General features: G+C 56.9%; 1 protein-coding gene across 1 annotated transcript; it reads left to right on the top strand.

The window, feature by feature from the left end:
• The first annotated feature begins 7,711 nt into the window (after nt 1-7,711).
• On the top strand, nt 7,712-14,497 carry ZBTB7A (zinc finger and BTB domain containing 7A). Its single transcript, XM_023746818.1, has 2 exons — nt 7,712-8,997; nt 11,057-14,497. The coding sequence occupies exons 1-2, from the start codon at nt 7,727-7,729 to the stop codon at nt 11,553-11,555; spliced, it is 1,770 nt and encodes a 589-aa protein (XP_023602586.1). The 5' UTR covers nt 7,712-7,726; the 3' UTR covers nt 11,556-14,497.
• The last annotated feature ends 4,252 nt before the right edge of the window (nt 14,498-18,749 follow it).

Here is an 18,749-nt window from a genome sequence, read left to right as displayed (position 1 = left end):
CCAGTGGGCACTCACTAAATATTTGGGGAATGCAGCCAGCAGTTGGCAGATGGGCAGGGGGAGGCCGGCAACTCCTCTCTTCCCCCAGCCAGGTGGCGGAAGTAAGAGGTGTTGGTGCCCCTTCCCCGGGCGTGCCCACCTGGCTCACCCATGGGTGGCAGGCCTGGTGTGCTTCCCCTCTCCCTGCCAGCTGCCTTCAGGAGCAGGGTTGGCCTGAGAGGGAAAGGGCGGCTAGAATTCCATGTCACCCCCCCACACACACCCAACACGGCCAGGGCGTAACCCTGAGTGTGCCGCTCCCACACTGGGGGGGCCCTCCCCAGGACCAGCCAATCACTTCCTATTGGCAGAGCTGGTCTTGGGAGAGGTCTGGGGAGTCCAGGCCCGGCCCTGCTGCTCCAGGCCCGGGGCATTTTCCCCCAGGACCACCCCCCAGTGGGGCCCCTAGAGCATGCCAGGCACTTATCAGCTGGGCTCGGGTCTCTGTTTACCGCCAGCCATCGCTGTGGAGACAAGAGCCTGGGGGAGTAGGGGGGGCAGGAGCCAGTGGCTGGAAGAGCGAAGCCCTGGGATCCGCATGCCTAATGAAGAAAGAGGAGCCATCGGGGACACTGAAATTTTAATTCGTGGGTCACTTTGGGGGGGTATTTATTATTCAGTTCTGATTGGCTGCCGGGTGGCCAGTCAGCACCCTGGCGTGCTGGGAGCCATACAACTCTGAGCAGAGGCCCTCTGAGAAGCGGCTGGGGTGGCTGCAGGGAGTGGATGCGTCCCTTTCTCTGTGTGGGAGACTGAGACCCAGCAGGCAGGGCACAGCCTTCGTCCAGTGGGGAAGGTTCCAGGGCAGTAGCAAGTCCTGTGTTTGTTTTTTTACTTCCTTTCTTTTCCTTGGGGCCTTCTGACCAACAGCTGGGTCAGGCTGGTGGCAGTCCCCAACGACATTTGAGGAAACCAAGGCTCAGAGGGGAGGCTAAACATGAGTGTGGGAACTCAGGGGCTTACAGCAAACCTCGGAGCGGGTTCCTTGTTGGGCAGGGGAGACTGAGGCCCAGGGGAAGCAGAGAGCAGCCCAAGGTCACCCAGCCAAAGCTGGGTCTGACCCCTGTGGTCTGCCTTCCGGCTCAGGACTTGTCCAGAGTCCTCCCTGCGTCCCAGCTGAGGGGCATCGGCCCACCTGTCTTCCAGAGGGCCAGGAGGTTGACAGCAGGCACCTGTTGGCCAAATGGAGCCTTCCCAGGGCTTACTAAACCCTTTGCCCAAAGAATAATGAGGCTCAGAGAGAACCTGAGGTGCCCAAGGTCACACAGCATGAGTCCCAGTTCCCTGTCTCCCAGCTTTCCCTGGCAGGCACCTTTAAGGCCTGCCAGGCCCTTCCTTGCCCCCTCCAAGCCACAGTCCTGCACCTTGGCCATCAGAGACGGGCAGGGCTCTTTGTTTTATGACCCATTACACCTGAGGAGGTCACCTCACGAGAGCTAGGACTCAGGGCCAGCCCCTCTGAAGCAGAGCCAGCCTTAGGAGGGGAGCTGCTGGGGTTGCCAGTGCCAGCGCTCTTGATCTGTGACCTTGGACATGCCCCTTGGCCTCTCGAAGCCTGTGTCCCCCCCTGTAACAGGCTTGTTGTAGGGTCCCCCAAGTGGTGCCTGTAGACTACCTGTTTTCTCTTTTTCTCTCATGGAGGAAGCACCTGGGTCAGCCCAGGGAACAACAGGGATTCTGCTGGAGTGTGTGCCTCCTGGGTGTCTGAGACACTCAGCACCCCCCACCTGTCACCTTGGTTCCAGGCACCTGAGAGACCATAAACCACCCGGCAGCAGCCCTGGTCAGTGGGGACCAGAGGAACAGGCTTGGGTGGGGGCCAGTGTGGTCCAATCCCAGCCTGGCCTTTGGCTCCACCTGAGGTCCACGGAGGGAGGTCATTTCCCCGCTGCCACCTTCAATTTTCCCATCAGTACAATGAGGAGGTTACCTGCGGCCCAACAGTGTCGTCCTGAGGACATACTCAGTGATTCCTCAGGAATGTTTGTTGAGCGACTGCTGTGCAGTGTCAGGGCCTAGGGGGAGCCCCTCCTGCATGCCTGTGTTGATGCCCCTTGGGGTCAGGGCCCTTCCCTGAGTTCACAGATGTTGGCTGGACTCCAGCACTGCCCCAAGTGCCCTGTGTGACCTCTGGCAAGCCTTTTCCTTTTCTGGGCCATCATAAGGCAGCTCTGAGGGGGCGTGAGAATAAGCTGTCCCTCAGCCCCAAGGCCCCCAGGGTGGGGGATTTAGTCATCTGCTGGTACCTAGGGGCAGTCTGGTGGGGGAGGGGAAGGAGCCCTGGGAAGACTAGTTAGGCCAGATGGAGCCAGGTGGCCGGTGATCAAATCCACCTCTGCTGTGTACCTGGGCAAGTAGCTTTTCTCTCTCGGAGCCTCAGTTTCCTGCTGTAAAGTGGGGCAGTGACCCTGCCTCCCAGAGCTGTAAGAATGGTTGTTGAGATCATTGAGATCAGACCTCGACTGTCCTTAGGGCCCGAGTCCCGAGCTTGGAGCACCAAAGCGCTGGTGCCACCTGGAGAATCTGGCTCTTCTGAGGAGCATGGCCAAAGGACCAGCCCCTCCATCTGTCCTCCCAGCAGGCTGTGGACAGCCACTTGGTAGAAGCTTCCCCACCCACACCTTTCTGGTTTAACTGGAAAACAAGGCCTAGTCCCACCTCCCATCAGGATGTGTTTTTTGGGAGGGAACTGGCTGGATTTATGGGCACAGGACACTAGGGCCTCAACAGACTGAGCACCCTTTTGGGGCTTCCATGCAAAGCCCTCCACCTGTGGGGGGAGGGGGGGCGGGGGTTGTGCCAGTGCTCCAGGTGACAAGCAGGCCTGGGGGAGGGAGAAGGAGAGGTCTGGAAGCAGAAGGAGCAGAGCTCCTAGAGGTCACCCAGGCCTCTCACGGGCATCTTGGATAAGCAGGTGCAGCCTGAGCAAGGCAGGGTAGACAGTGATGGGATTCTTCGAAGCCCGGCTTTGCTTACTGCAGTGACGGGAAGCTGCTTCCTTCTACCTCACCCTGAATGGCTGTCTTCCCGGGGCTTCCTCTTGGAACCCAGTCTTGGTGGTGGGGCTGTACTTCCTGGTCCATGACAGCACTCAAAGCGTGGGAACAGGGTGAGCCTGAGCCCCACCCATGAGTTGGGGGTCAGATGGGATCCCCATGACCTCATCCTCCCACCCTCACCCCCACACAAACACTTCCCACTAGGCCTGCAGCCTTCCTGCCTCTGGCCCTTTAAGGCTGGGGCAGGAAGCCCCTCCCCATTTAGGGCAATAAATGGACACATAAAATGGCCGAAGGCCTGTTTGCTGGTGTCTGGCCAGAGGGAGGCCTGTGAGGGCAGGGGGGTAGGGGGCAGGCTGGCAGGGGGCAGCCAGCAGCCACTCTGGGCCTTTGGTGCCCCCCCCCGCCCCCCCCCAGTCGAGATGCTGAATTCCTGTCCCATTAAACCCCCAGCCAGGGACAGGGCCAGGCGGGGATTGGCACCAAGTCAGGGCAGGGTAACCCGGCGGGACCAACCTTGCAACACAGGCTGTGTGCCTGGGAGGGGGAGGGGGCGGCCGGGCGTGGGCCTGGCAGCTGAACCTGGGCACTAGGCTTGCTTTGTGACCTTGGATCAGCCGCCCACCCTCTCTGGGCCTGGTTTTGCTCCCCTGGTTTCTTCCTTGGGCACCATGACCCACTTCCTTGGCACAGAGTGGGTGGTGAGGTGGCTGGAATAACATTCAGAAATGAAGTTCAAAAAGCCCCTCATCCACAAGGGGGAGGCGAACAGCCTTGTTGGGGTGCACTGGCACATAGTAGGTCCCCAGGCAATGTTTGCTGAGTGGATGAGAGTGGGACTCTGGACCTAGAGCACCCCCAGCCCTCTTGCCACTGTCATGACCCTTGAGGAAACTGAGGCACAGAGGGTTGCTGCCTCTTGCCCAAGGTCACCCAGCTTGGAAGTGGAGGAGTTGGGGTTTGGATCTGGGCTGCCAGGCCTGGCATGTAGTAGGTGTTTAATGTTTCTTTGGTTTCTTTTTGTATTCTCTGGGTTGGGGAATGCAGGGGTCTTGACCCCCTAATGAAGCTGCCCCTGTCCCAAACACTCCTCCAGGAAGGCCTTGGCTGGTGATGACCTGCCTACCCCCTGCTGGCCATCCCCTCTTTTTCCTGAGGAGTGTGGGTGGGAGGAGGAGGCCCAGCCCCAATCCTCACCTTTTGCCTGACCTTGGAAAGCCGCCTGTTAATGCAGCCTCTCCTTCCCCAAGTCCCCTCTCCTAAGCACCCACCTCCAGTCTTTTTCCTCTGCTGTCCCCCATGCCGGGACACCCTTCCTATGATGTTGGGGTCCTTCCTGGGTGACACTTGCTGCTCCTGGGACCAGGTCAAGGCATTTCTGACCTCACCTCTGTGTCCCTGCTGTTGAGAGGCAGCAATTCAGGCCAGCTCAGAGCAGTCTTAGTCCCCACCTGGCTGCTAGCCTGGTCATCTCTCCAAGCCTCTCCTCCTCTGTAAAACCCAGGGCTTTATTGTGGAGAGGATGAAATGAAGGTGCCTCTCCAGAGGAGGTCCTGCCTCCTAAGTGAGCCTAAGTTAGATGGGAGGTGGAAGCAGCACTGTCCCCGGGTCCTGGGTGTGTCAGTTAGCTGGGTGGGTGGGGCTGGGTGTGGGCTCTCTCCAGCCCATAGCGTCTTTGGTTCTTGTTGAATGCTGTGCTCCTACTGTGCGCCACCCAAGGGAGGGCCCAGCATAGGGGCCTAGGAGTGGCCCAGAGGGAGGAGGGCACCCCACTTCCAGCCCAGGAGGAGCCTGCTGAGGCCTGCCCCTTAGCTTGAGGAGTCAACAGAGGCCCCGGAAATCCCAGGAGGGCAGGCTCTCTGGGGGGTGGAGTTGTGATGAAGGACAACCCAGGTGATCCTGAGCTCTGGGGACCCTAGCACTGGCTGTCATGGGGGTGGTACTTTCCTGGAGGAGAGAAGTTTTGTTGGATTGTCACTACCAAGGAAACCCCCACTTTCAGAGTACCCACTAGGTGAAGTTCTCCTGTTGAGACAATCCCAGGGCACACAGTGGGTGTTTTCCTTCCAGGCCCCACCTGACCCACCAAGAGGGCTCAGCTGTCCTTTTCCCATCTAATAGGCTCTTCCACTTCTTTCTTAGAGGGAGAGCCCTGAGAGACCCAGATGGGGCAGTGGCTCTGGGCATGGTAGGCAGGTGAGATGTGTTCCTGGAGAGAGGGTGTGGGTCAGGTGTCTGCAGAGCCAGTTTAGTTTCCAGGGTGAGGAAAGAGATGATGGCTTGTTGGGTAGGTCGGGGGCCAGCCTCTGACCTCTGTCAGCTCTTGGACCCCAGAACCTATGGATCAACCTTGCTGGGCACCCTTTGGCAGGATTTTATGTCTCTGGGCCTTGGTTTTCTCATCTGTAAAATGGGGGATCATGCTACTCTCATGGGGACTTTCCTTGGTTGACACTTCCCCAGGCCCTGCCCTTTGAGGGAGGGTCTCTGATGATTATCTGGGGAATAGACGCTCCAACTGGGAGAGGACAGGGATATGGATACTCTAGGCCAGCGGTCATCAATCTTTCAGACCTCATGGACCACCAGTTGGCGACCACTGCTCCAAAGGTTTCCTTAAACCAGCGGTCGCCAACCTTTCGGACCTCACGGACCACCGGCTGGCGACCGCCACTCTAGGCCCTTTGCACACGGCCCACTTCATCCCCCTAGTGGAGACCAGTGTCCCGGGTCAGGTTTGAGGCCCAAGCTTGCACGTTTCCAGCTGGGTGGCTTCTGGCAAAGCGGGAGGAAGCCTGGGTATCTTAACACTTAAAGTAGGGCTGTGCTGGCCCCCTGGCCTGGTGTGCTCAGTGCTTGAGGGAGGGTGGGGGTGAGTCACCTGAACTATTTCAGGTTGTGACCTTGAGACCCCTGGAGATACCTCAAGGTCCAAGGGGACCCTAGGGGCACCCGGGGGACAGTGGCAAGCAGGGCTAGGGTAGCCATCTTGGGGTGTTGGTCGCCTGGATGGGGAGGAAAATGAGGAGGGGCGAGGCTGGTCTGATTCCATTTACTCTCTCGAGCTCAGAGGCCAGACAGCAGATGGTGGAAGGGGGTGGGAGCCACCATAGGGGGCTCCTCTGATGGCTGATCGATCCTCAGATGGGGTTGACCTCCATCCTCCTGCTCTCAGCAGCCACATCTGAGCCGACCCCCCCCCCCCCCCCCCCCGGCTGGCAGAACAGAGGGGCCAGCGGAGCAGCTGGTGCAGTCTGCAAGAAAGAGGGCGGGCCTTGGAGAGAGACGTCCTGGGAAGTGTAGTGCCTGCCTGAGCATTACACAAAGGCCTCTGTCAGCTCTGAGGCCTGGACCCCACTCCCAGGGCAGCCCTGGGTCGGGACAGTTCCATCCTGGCCTTGTACCCTGCCGGACCAACCCTGGGCTCCCTTGCTGGGCCAGCTACGTGAATCCCACTCACAGCACTGCAGGAGGGATCTGGGTTAGAGTTGGGCTGGGCTGCTTGGCTGAGAGGCTGGGGTCCTTAGGAGGCTGAGGAAGGCCCAGCTCAGCCCACTCCCTGCTGTCCACGAGCTGTGGCCCAAGAGCCAGCTGGTTGGGCCTGGAGGAATGTGGGTTGTGTTGGGTGGCTTGGGACAGCCGGGGGCTCCCCGGAGAGGGTGGAGGGGTGGGGACAGGAGCCAGAGGGTTGCACAAGCGCCCGAGTGGGTGGATGAGTCACAGCCCAGGGGAAGGCGGAAAAAAGGAGGGGTGGGGAGAGGGGTGGGACAGACAGACAGAGTTCTCTCAATGGCCTGCTCTTCCAAAGGCTTCTGCCCATTTGACAGATGGGGAGATTGAGGCCCAGAAAGTGGCAGGGCCTTGTCCTGGCTTTACAGGGCAGTCAGGGGGGTTGAAAGCTGGAGAGAGCTGGGCAGGCAGGAGGCCCTAGCCCCCTGCTCCTCCTTGATGGGGTGGCTGGGGTGACAGGTGGCCTGGTTTCCCCATTATTCACTGCCAGGGCCAAGCTGTCCTGGGGCTCCAATGGGGCAGAAAGGGGTTTGTCCTTCAGAGTCACTGCCACCCCACACCAGGGCAAACCCATGGCCTCAGTGACCCCAGCTAGGCCTTGGCTTCAGAGGACCCCAAGAGAACTAGGCCTCACCATGAGGCAGTGAGGGTCAGAGAGGCCGAGGGGACTGGTGGGGATGCACAGCCAAGCCAGTTGGATATTGGCTGGGGCAGAGGTATGGGGCCTTGGGCACATGGGCTCCTCTCCCTGAGCCCTGTCTTCACATTTCTGCAGTAGAGATGGTGCTGCCCTATGGGACTGCCGGGGGCTCAAGCATGACAGTGTACAGTAGGAGCCTTGTGAATATCACCACCATGGCCTCCTAGGGAGAGTATGGGTAGAAGCCTGCACTCAGATTCATTAGGAAACAACTTGTATTGAGGCATTTATTGAGCACCTACTGTATGCTCCCGCATCACCTCACATTGCCCTTTGGCATGCCTGTGAGCCCTCTAGTGAAGGGGCGGATGCCAGTTTTCATCTCTCAAGCACCCAGTGTGAGTTTTGCTAGCATAATCTCACGTTCTGCAAAACCAGACATGGACTGCCCTGGTGCACATCTGGGGAAACAGGGTGGGTCCCTCCCATATTCACGACCACCCCCTCCTCTCTGGTGCTGTAGGTCTCGGCGCGGAAAATGGCCGGCGGCGTGGACGGCCCCATTGGGATTCCGTTCCCCGACCACAGCAGTGACATTCTGAGTGGGCTCAACGAGCAGCGGACACAAGGCCTGCTGTGTGACGTGGTGATCCTGGTGGAGGGCCGCGAGTTCCCCACGCACCGCTCAGTGCTGGCGGCCTGCAGCCAGTACTTCAAGAAGCTGTTCACGTCGGGCGCCGTGGTGGATCAGCAGAACGTGTACGAGATTGACTTCGTCAGTGCCGAGGCGCTCACCGCTCTCATGGACTTTGCCTATACGGCCACGCTGACTGTCAGCACAGCCAACGTGAGTGACATCCTCAGTGCTGCCCGCCTGTTGGAGATACACGCCGTGAGCCACGTCTGCGCCGACCTCCTTGACAGGCAGATCCTGGCAGCCGATGGGGGCACTGATGCTGGGCAGCTGGACCTGGTAGATCAAATTGATCAGCGAAACCTCCTCCGTGCCAAGGAGTACCTCGAGTTCTTCCAGAGTAACCCCATGAACAGCCTGCCCCCCGCAGCCGCTGCTGCAGCTGCTGCCGCCGCCAGCTTTCCATGGTCAGCCTTTGGCGCATCTGAGGATGACCTGGACGCCACCAAGGAGGCCGTGGCTGCAGCTGTGGCTGCCGTGGCTGCAGGTGACTGCAATGGCTTGGACTTCTATGGACCTGGCCCCCCGGCTGAGCGGCCCCCAGCCGGGGATGGGGACGAGGGCGACAGCAACCCGGGTCTGTGGCCAGAGCGGGATGAGGATACCCCTGCAGGGGGCCTCTTTCCACCCTCCGTGGCCCCTCCAGCTGCCACACAGAACGGCCACTATGGCCGGGGTGGGGAGGAGGAGGTCTCACTGTCAGAAGTTGCCCCGGAGCCAGGGGACTCTCCTGGTTTCCTGTCGGGAACAGCTGAGGGTGAGGACGGCGATGGGACCGATGCGGACGGGCTTGCGGCTAGCACACTGCTACAGCAGATGATGTCGTCGGTGGGCCGGGCGGGGTCAGCGGCGGCGGGGGACAGCGACGACGAGTCGAGGGCAGACGACAAGGGTGTCATGGACTACTATCTGAAGTATTTCAGCAGTACCCATGACAGCGACGTCTACCCGGCTTGGTCGCAGAAGGTGGAGAAGAAGATCCGGGCCAAGGCCTTCCAGAAGTGCCCCATCTGTGAGAAGGTCATCCAGGGCGCTGGCAAGCTCCCGCGGCATATCCGGACCCACACCGGTGAGAAGCCCTATGAATGCAACATCTGCAAGGTCCGATTCACCAGGTGAGCCAGCGCCACTGGCAAGGGTGGAGGGTGTTGGGTGGCTTCCTGGGTCCTTTGCTCAAATTGCAGCTACGTGCAGACACACACACACACACACACACACACACAGCCTCCAGGGACGTAGGCAGCAGCACTGTATTCATTTTGGGGTGCCCTCCCCCCAGTGTGTCCCTTCAGAGCAGCCTTTGGGTGCAGGCACTAAACCATATGACTGCATAGAACATAAAACATGCCAGGTGGTGCCTCAGGAGCCGGGAGAAGGAGCACCAGGGTTGGTTCTTGGGACCGGAGGAGAAGTTTTGCTTTGGGAGAGGTCAACAGCCTAGTAGGGAGCAGGGAGCTCAGTTGTTTGAGTCACTTTAAGTCTCCTGTGAGTCTGGAAACTTACTTCATTCGGCCAACATTTATGGGGCACCTTCTGGGTGCCAGGCCCTGTTCTAGGCGCTGGGGATGCAGAAGTGGAGAGATAGGCCAAAATCCCCGTGGACAAAGCTTGCGTGAGATAAAATCAAAGAACTGATAACACTAGCTGGTGGAACGTGAAGAGAGCCGAGAACAAAGGGAGGGGAAAAGCTGTGGGTGCTGCTTTAAACAGAGCCGAGACCTGAAGGAGGTGAGGGAAGGAGTCGGGGGAAGGTTCAGGCAGAGGGAACAGCCCGTACAAAGCCTCTGAGACCAGTTCAGCTCAGGGACCACTGCAGTCAGGGGAGGGAATTGGCGCAGGAGCCACTGGGCTTGGTCCTTGGGCAGGAGTTTGAGGTCTGGCTGGGAAATTTGTGATTTGGTCTTAAAAGTCCAGAGGTAGCTGACTGGGCCTTGTGGGCCAGTCTAGTGGGGGTGGAGGGGTTGACGTGCAGGGGCCTGGCCAGGCTGGGTGACTCAGCACCACCCCCTACCCCCACCCACCCTGGGGTTCCCCCAGCCACACCCACCCAGACTGAAGAAAGAAGGCATTGTCCCAGCTTCCCAGCTCTGCCCCTTGGGAATAGGACCTGGGGGCTGACCCCTGGCCCCTTTCCTACAGGCCAGAACAGGAGGGTGTGGCCTGGAGTGCTGGGCCCAGGAATATCAGGCAGGGGGCAAAGGACAGCTACCAGAGGCAAGCAGTGTAATTGGTGGCCTGGCTCACCCCTTTGGTGAGATTGTGGTTCTTTTAGTTTTGGGGGCTCCATCCTCCTCCAGATGGGGCATGGAGGTGGCTATGGGCCTTGCCCTTCAGGGTCTCTGCACCTGAGAGGAACGGCTTCTTGAGTGCTCAGCAAGCCAGGGTCTGCAGAGGTGAGCAGGCTGACCTATGACCCCAACCACAGGCCTCAGGCTATTTCATTCTGACCTGGAGTTCTCTTGGCCATCCTATTCCCAACCCAGGGCTGATCCCATTTGCCAGTCAAGGAAACTGAAGCATAGAGGTACCAGGCCAAACCTCTTTCCCTCATGCACTCACCTGGCTGCTCTCTGTCCCTGACCCGGGGCCCCAGCCCCCACCCCTTCCTCCAGGCCCAGGAGCCCAGAGGCCCCTCTGAGTCACGTTAGAGAGTTGAGTAAGCAGGGCCTGTGGCAGCGGGGCTATAATTACGCTGGCCACGGTTTGGGGTGATGAAACTGGAGCTGACTCCACCTCGCAGCCCCTGACCCGCTGTGCAACTCGGTGCAAGTCACTTCCCCTCTCTGAGCCTCAGTTGGGGAAATCTCTGTATTCTCCTCGCACAGTCTGAGTCCCTGCTGCCCCTTCTGTGACTGGCCCCATGCAGTGGTCTGGGCAGAGCACCTGGGAGACGTGGTAGAGCCCCAGGCAGGAGGCCAGTTATCGTCCTCCTGTGGATAAGAAGAGGGATTCAGAGAGGTTCAGCTTTTGCCCAAGACCACACAGCAAGCAGGGCCCAGGGCCCTCTTTAGACCTTTGAGCGGCCTCTGGCTCCTTGTCCCATTTTACCCAGAACTATCCCTAGCCACAGCCTGCCTTTCGGTCATAGTTTCAGCCTCAAGGCCAGCATGAGTTGGGCGGTTGTCCGGGAAGGGGGTCCAGCACAGCGCCCACTGACCCTTGCCCCCTCCACAGGCAAGACAAGCTCAAGGTGCACATGAGGAAGCACACAGGTGAGAAGCCGTACCTGTGCCAGCAGTGCGGGGCGGCCTTCGCCCACAACTACGACCTGAAAAACCACATGCGTGTGCACACCGGCCTGCGGCCCTACCAGTGTGACAGCTGCTGCAAGACCTTCGTCCGCTCCGACCACCTGCACAGACACCTCAAGAAAGACGGCTGTAATGGCGTCCCCTCACGCCGTGGCCGCAAGCCCCGAGTCCGGGGCGGGGGGCTCGGGGGACCCGACCCTGGCCCTGGGGCCACTGCACCGCCCAGCGCCTCCGCCCCACCTGGCTCCCCTGAGGCCCGGCGCAATGGCCAGGAGAAGCACTTTAAGGACGAGGACGAGGACGAGGAGGAGGCCAGCCCTGATGGCCTGGGCAGGTTGAATGTAGCGGGTGCTGGTGGAGGGGGTGGTGATGGGGCCACTGGGAACCCTGCCGACGGCAGCTTCGCGGCTGGACTCGCCTGAAAACCAAAAAGAGAAAACAAACCCGAGAGAGAGAGAGAGAGGAGAGAGAGAGAGAAAATCACCCACCACCCCCCAAAAAACACAAAAAAAATCTATCTATATACAGATATCTATATCGATATATATATATATATATATACAGATATATATATATGAAGCATCACAAGATCTAGGATAGTGCTTTTCTCAGATTTTTCTCTTTCATGAAGTTCTCTCCCTCCATGGGAACTCTTGCCCTCCACCCCCAACTCCCCTTTCCCTCCACCCCGTCGATGGGTTTCGGGGCTTGGTTTGGGGTTTGTGGGACACGGGTTCCGAGTCCCCCCCACCCACTGGGCGGCCCCGCCATGGGGTCTGGGATTCCATTCGAGACTTGGGCAGGGTCCCAGGTTCCGGGCAGGGATGAGGGCTGCTGTGGGGGGGAGGGGGCGAGGCAGGACTGGGGTGGGCTTTAGTTTTTCTCCCCTTGCTGGTTTCTATGAGTCTTTCAGACAAGACCTTAAATGATTTCTGTCCGCTGTGAGCGGACGTTAAAATGGTCCCTGAACCTACCCCCACCCTCCTTCCTCAGGGCACTTATTAAGTGGGGGTCTTCCCCCTCGATCTCCCCCACAGCCTCCTTGCCTCCTATCCTTGTCTGTGGTCCCCTGTATCTCCTGGCCACTGCAACACAAACCTATTTATTTCCAGGTGTGGAGAAAGGGGAGAAGACGGGAAGAGGGGGCACCAGGATGGCTCCCAGGGGCTTCTGTTGCCTTCCTTCATGGCACTTAAAACCCAGTGGGGCACCCAGGGGCCACCTCTCGGAGCGCCCCCATCAACTCTGTCTGTGTCCCCTGACCCAGGTCATTCAGACCCCCATTTCAAGTTTGGAGATTTAAAACTTGTCTTCACCCCCTCCCCACCTCTCCCCTTAGCCCTCTTCCAATTTTTTAAAGCACTTTTTAGATTGTTTTCCCCTCTTTTCCTCCTTAAAAACAAAATTTATATATATATATATATAGAAAGAGAGAGATATATATATAAGATATAACTTTTCCTCAGAGGAGCAGACAACAGTGTGGGGTGAGACAGCCAAGGGCAGAGGGAACCCAGGGTCTTACGGTGGCAGGGAAGAGGGAGAGAAGAGTCCAGAAGTTCCAATGTCACAAAAGCAATAAAAAGATTTTACAAAACGAAAGGAAACAAAAACATGACAACCAACCCCAATAGAAGTCTTGGCACTTTGTAACAGAACGGGTACTATACTTTATCTTAATTTAAAAACATGTTTACAAGTTGCAACCAACTTCTATGAAAAGTTGAAAAGACAAAAAAAAAAAAATAAAAAGAGAGAGAGAGAGAGAGAGAGCGAGAGCGCAAAAAGATTCCTAAAAGCTGATTTATTTTTGTACAAAATAATAAAAAAAAAACAACCCCACCACAGATGTAGAATCCAATTCTGTGCCCCAGGTGAGAAGGGAGTAGGAAGGCCATGGGGACATGGGTGAGGTCAAGGTCTTCTGGGTGAATCTGCTTCACCAGGGGGGCTTGCCTGGCAGGCAGGACTGGGGTTTTGTATTTCTGCCATGTCCCCCACTCCCTCCCATTCTGTCCCTTTTTTGGTTCTGATTTAGAGATGTCTCATTACCCACTAGCCATACAATGGCCACCCATGTCTGTGGGGACCCTCCTTACTGACTTCCTAGCTCAGGGATGGGCCCAAGAGAGGGCTGGCCTTTCAACCAGCCAGAGCAGTCCAGTTCCCCCCAACCTACCCCCTCTCCTTGCTGTTCCCCCATCCTCACCACTTACTGGCTTCCCGCCTTTCCTTGTGGCCACTGAGGAGCTGCCATCTTGGATATGCCATCCCCTTTGAGGTGGGTGACAGGAGGCCCCACCTCCAGGGCCTTACACCCCCCAAAGCACCCCTCTTTTTACTCAAAGGCACTGACTGTCATCTGGGGGCTGGCACCTGGCTCCCCAAAGGCTCGGTGTTGACCGAGCCACAGGCCACGGACGGGGGCCAGGGCAGGGAAACCATGTTACCAGAGGCCAGGGCACCTTTACCCTCTTGGATATGCAACGCCTAGTGTGGGACCCTGTATATAGACACATCCTGCTGAGCTGAGATCCTTCCTCGTCAATGCCCAAGGTCGGGGAGGGGGGGGGGTGCCCCTGCTCCCTCCTCTAGTTGCTGGCCCGTCTCCTGGTACCCTTTTGCTCTGTGACAAACCCCATCTTCTCATCTCCTTTTTCATTTTCTTTTTTTAAAGGGAAGCTTTTTAAGAAGGCAACTTTCATCATTGTTTCTACAGGATAGGTTTCGTCTCCTCCCGGCCTCCGCCAGCCCCCCAAATGTCTCAGGAACCCCCCCTCCTGAGGGGGGTGGCAGGGGAGCCCAGGGCCAGGTGGCCTTGTTCATACCCCAGCATCACAGGGCCAGATTCAGAGAACCATCTGTGGAGGCCAAGCAGAGAGCTTGAGCACCCAGGCCAGGGACTGCCCCCCATCCCAGCTTCCAGAGGTTCCCCCGAGGGGTGAGCCCTCTTCCCCTACCCACACACCTCCTTGCAATAAAACCAACTGAAAAAGCAGCCGTCGTCCTGGCCAGTGGGGGTGACGACTTGGGGAATTGAGGCCTCTGGGACTATGGTGGGGGCACGGGCTGAACCCCGCCAAGCACACTTTAACACAAAGCTCCTTGGGAATTGCACTAAACCCCTACCCCTAGCTCTGCACCCAGCTTTCACCAGCCCTGCCCACCCATTTCGCCTTAACCCCTATTCTGCTGCCCGCCAGTCTGTCCCGGGGGCCACAGCCTCTGCATGGGCCCAGAGCCGGGACCCCCACCCACCCGGCCCAGCCCCCTAACTCTGCGCAATCACATACTGTATATAGATGTGGATCGATTTTATTTTTATTCTTTAAATTAAGGTTGTGATAAAGTGTTGCCAAAGATACTGCTGAATTCTCGCGTTTCAGGAAACAAATATTTGAGGGGGAACGTGCTGACTGGTCGGAAAGGACACAGCAAAAAAGTGTTTTTGTTTGGTTGTTTGGGGTTTTCTTTGGTGTTTTCTTTCTTTGGGGTGTTTTTTTTTAACTGCCTGGTACAAAAAAAAAAAAAAGACAAAGTGAAATTATCTTGGTGAAATTGTGTGGATGTGTGTGTGCGCATGTGTGCGCGAGTGAGGTCTAGGCTGGGGACTTCTGATGGAGGCTGGGGGCGGGGGGAGCTTGGGGGCAGGAGTAGTGGGCCTGGCAGGATGGGGGGCCCTGAGCCCCCACCTGGATCAGTCTCCAGCCTGCCAGACTGGGAGAGAGAGATAAATGTTCTTGCTGCTGCTCCCTGCCTAGTCCCCCACCCTGACCCTGACCCTGCCTTTTGAGATTAAAAGAAAAAAAAAGGCAAAAAAAAATAAAAATTAAAAACCAGTGAATGTAAAGTGCCGGACCAGGCCCAGCCTGGCATGGGTGTGGGCCTGTGCCCAGCCGGGCTCCAGTGGGCCATACCAAAGTCTGCCCCCTCGGGCAGCCCACCCGGGAGACCCCATGTGGCCATCTCTTCTTGTCACCCTGTTTATACAGGGCTGTCCCTCTGCTTCCTTCCGAGGGGGGTTCTCAGGTTGGAAGGGAGGGGCCCCCAGCTCCCACCTGGGTCTTCTGGGGAGTCTGCACTACTGAGACCCATCAGCTGTGTCGCACATGGTGGGACCGAGGCAGGGGCCAGGGCCCCCAGAACCGAGGCCATCCAGGCAGCCAGGATTGTAGGAGGCAAAACAGAGACTGAAAGGAAAAAAAAAATTTAAAACCAACAAAAAAAGCAAAAATCCTATTTTTTGAGAAAGAAAGATATTTATATTTGCAGTTTTATTTTAAAAAAGTTATTTAAGCTGAGGAAGCAGCCTTCCTGGAATGGTGGTGTTGGCCGGTGCACGACGGGTCGGCCTGGGTCTTGGGCGCCCAGGAGTTATAACCTCAGAGTTTAGACTATCTCGCACTAAATATATAAATTTACATGGAGGTGAGATGGGGGCAGGACCAGGAGATGAGGGGGCTGGGGAGACCCCCATCCCACGGCCAGGGCTGCCTGGAGGCCAACGGCCAGGGGTCCTGTGCCAGGTACCCCCAACCCCACCCAGGCCCAGACATGAGGTGCCTTGGACTTTGGGGGACCAGGCCTGGTGAATGGGGAGTTGGCGGTGGCGCCCCTGGGGGCACAGAGCACAGACATTCCATAGACTGTATTTGAGAGTCTTTATAAAATGTGGGAGATCTAAAAAAAAAATGGTAAATATGCACTTTTGGGGGGGTGGGGGGAGAAGCTTTAAAAGTAATAAAAACAAAAAGACAAAAGGTGAAAACATAAAAATCATTTTTCTTGTACATAAAAAAAACCACTAAACGCAGCCTGTTACGACCGCTGCTGCCTCATTTGCTTGATTTTGATGTTCTTTTGTGTTTTGTATTTGGGGGAGCCTGGGGAGTGGGGATGGAGGGCTTAGGGGCTCCTTCCCCATGGGTTGGGTCCCTTGTTTATAGCACTTGGGGGTCCCAGCTTGGGTTCCAGAGAGAGGACCCCATGCTAGCCTCACTCTTCTTGCCAGGCCTGGGAGGTGAAGTGGGGAAGGGAGGGGTCTGGACAGTGACTCTTGCCTCTGGGCTCCAGGGTGGGGTAGGTGTCTGGCACCCTAGGTGAGGGCAGGTGGCTCCAAGAAGGGGCCTGAGGGACAGTGGGGGCAGGCAGGAAGAACCTGCTAAGCGGGCTCCTTGGCCACCTCCTACTACAAGGTTTCTGGAGGCCCTGGGTAGGGAAGCCTACACAGGGAACCCCAAGTTTGCCAGGGGCCTCCAAGGTGCAGCCCCCTGTTGGGCCCCAGTGACCTGATCAAGGAGCTGAGCTGGCTGCTTCCTCCATATCCCCAGGGAGAAGGTTGGGCTAGGGCCCATTCACTGGGGAGGAAAATTGTGGGCTGCAGCCCTCATCTCTGGGTTGGGGTCACCAAACATGGCCACTTACAGGGGCCCTGGGGAGAACCCTCCTCCTTCCCATCCCTCAGTTGGCCTTAGGCCAGCAGGGCCTGGAGTTGGGGTGGGTGACAGTGGCACCAGGGGGCACAGATGGCCGTGGTCACAGCCTGGGAGAGGACAAGCAGGACTCTGTGAAGTGGATTTTCATAGCAACCACAGGGAATCTGTAGGGCCTGGCCTGGCCCTGGGTGGGAAAGACCAAGTGCAGGGCTTGGGGAAGGGCTTCGGATGTCCTTCAGTGCAAGGTCACATGGCAGACACAGGTCTCCGACTTGGACTGAGGAGGGGGGGGGGCAGTGGTTCAACAGCCAGACACCGAGGGAACCTGAACCAGCCACAGGGCGAACTAGAGACCTCTGATCAGGACAGCGATGAAAGCAGGTTCAACAGCCACCCAGTCCATGTGGCCTCTGCACTCACATTCCCGCATCCCCTCCCAAGGGAGAGGGGCTTTGGGTTTTGAAGTCTCATTCACGAATGGTTCCCCCTTATAAAACCATTGGTGGTAGCATATTGGAAATTTTGCAATCATCACCACCATCTCGTTTGAGGACATTCCATCCCCCCAAAAAGAAGACCCCTCTCCATCAGCAGTCACTCCCCTCTCCCTCCCCCCGCCCCTGACACTAACCCACTTCCTGTCTCTGTGGATTTGCCTGTTCACATTTCACATCAGTGGGATCACTGTGTGGTCTTTTGTGTCTGGCTTCTCTCACTGAGCAGCCTGTGCTCAGGTTCATCCACGTTGTAGCACGTGTCAGTGGTCATTCCTTTTCATGGCTGAATATTCCAGTGCATGGATGGGCCACATTTTAGCCATTCTTCAGTTGATGGGCGTTGGGCTTGTTCCCACCTTTGGCGATTGTAAAGCTGCTAGGAAGATTCATGTACAACTTTTCATGAGAAGGTAGGTTTTCATTTCCCTTGGGGGAGATACCTAGAGTGGAATTGCTGGGTCAGATCGTAACTCCATGTGTTTTTTTAAAAAAAGTTTTTATTGATTTTAGAGAGGAAGGGAGGATAGATAGAAACGTTAAGATCCCCAGCCAGTGTGGTTCCGTGGTTGAGACTTAGCCCATGAACCAGGTCACGGTTTGATTCCTGGTCAGGGTACAATGCTGGGGTTGCAGGCTCGATCCCCAGTAGGGGGCATGCAGGAGGCAACCCATTGATGATTCTCATCATTGATGTTGCTATCTCTCCTCTAAAATCTTTTTTTTAAAAAGAAACATTGATGAAAAACATCCTTGGGCTGCCTCCTGCACACCTCCTACTGGGGATTGAGCCCACAATCCAGAGCTGTGACCTGAACGGAATAGTACAGGTGACTCATGGGTCGACACAACCACTGAGCCACACTGTCTGGGCTAACTTTGGAACTGCCGGACTTACCACAGCAGCTGCACCATCTTATGTTCCCACCTGTAGTGCAGGAGGGTCCCAGTCCTCATCCTCACCAGCACTTGTTGCTCTGAGATTCTAGCCCTCCTAGTGGTTGTGATTTGCATTTCCCTGGTGACAGGGTGCTGAGCATCTTTTTGGGAGCCTAATGCCTGCCTCACCAGGCCCAGCAGACGGACACTGGGCCAGGCAGTTCCAAGTGAAATCCTCATTTGACCAAATGTGGTGCCTTTTGAATTCTGGACACCATGCAGCAGAGAAAAAACTGTGGATGGGGAGGTGTTTGTCATTTGGTCCCTGCCCCCCAGCTGACACCTCAGAGACACAGAAAAGCAGATGCCATGGTGGCTTCACCTTGACCTTTTTATTTGCATTTTTAAAAAAACAATTAAATTAGAATACAAATATTAGAAAACAGCGGCCTTCAGCTGCCAGTGCAGACTGAGGGAGGCTGGACTGCGCAACTGAGTTTATACAGTAAAACTGAATTTGCCCTCGACCAGATTTATGTCCTTTTTTCTTTAGACCTGAAATGATATTGCTTCCTGACTAGTAGAGTTGTTTATACAAAGGAAAATTATTCTGGGGTTGGTGGGGAAAGGACAGGGAACAGAAAAAGCAAAACAGGAGGGCAGGCAGAAGTGGTCTGGGGTGTTGTGGCTTCTGAGGGGGCAAGGATGCTGGGTGGTGGGCCAAGCACCCAGCTGCAGGTCCCTGGAGGCATCTGGGGTTGCTATGGAAGCCCCATGGTTGCTGGACCACCCCCAAGGCTAATTGGGT

The sequence above is a fragment of the Myotis lucifugus genome, unplaced genomic scaffold, assembly GCF_000147115.1.
Source record: "Myotis lucifugus unplaced genomic scaffold, Myoluc2.0 scaffold_734, whole genome shotgun sequence".
In the NCBI taxonomy this organism is placed as follows: domain Eukaryota; kingdom Metazoa; phylum Chordata; class Mammalia; order Chiroptera; family Vespertilionidae; genus Myotis; species Myotis lucifugus.
This window is presented reverse-complemented; position numbering and strand designations above follow the sequence as displayed.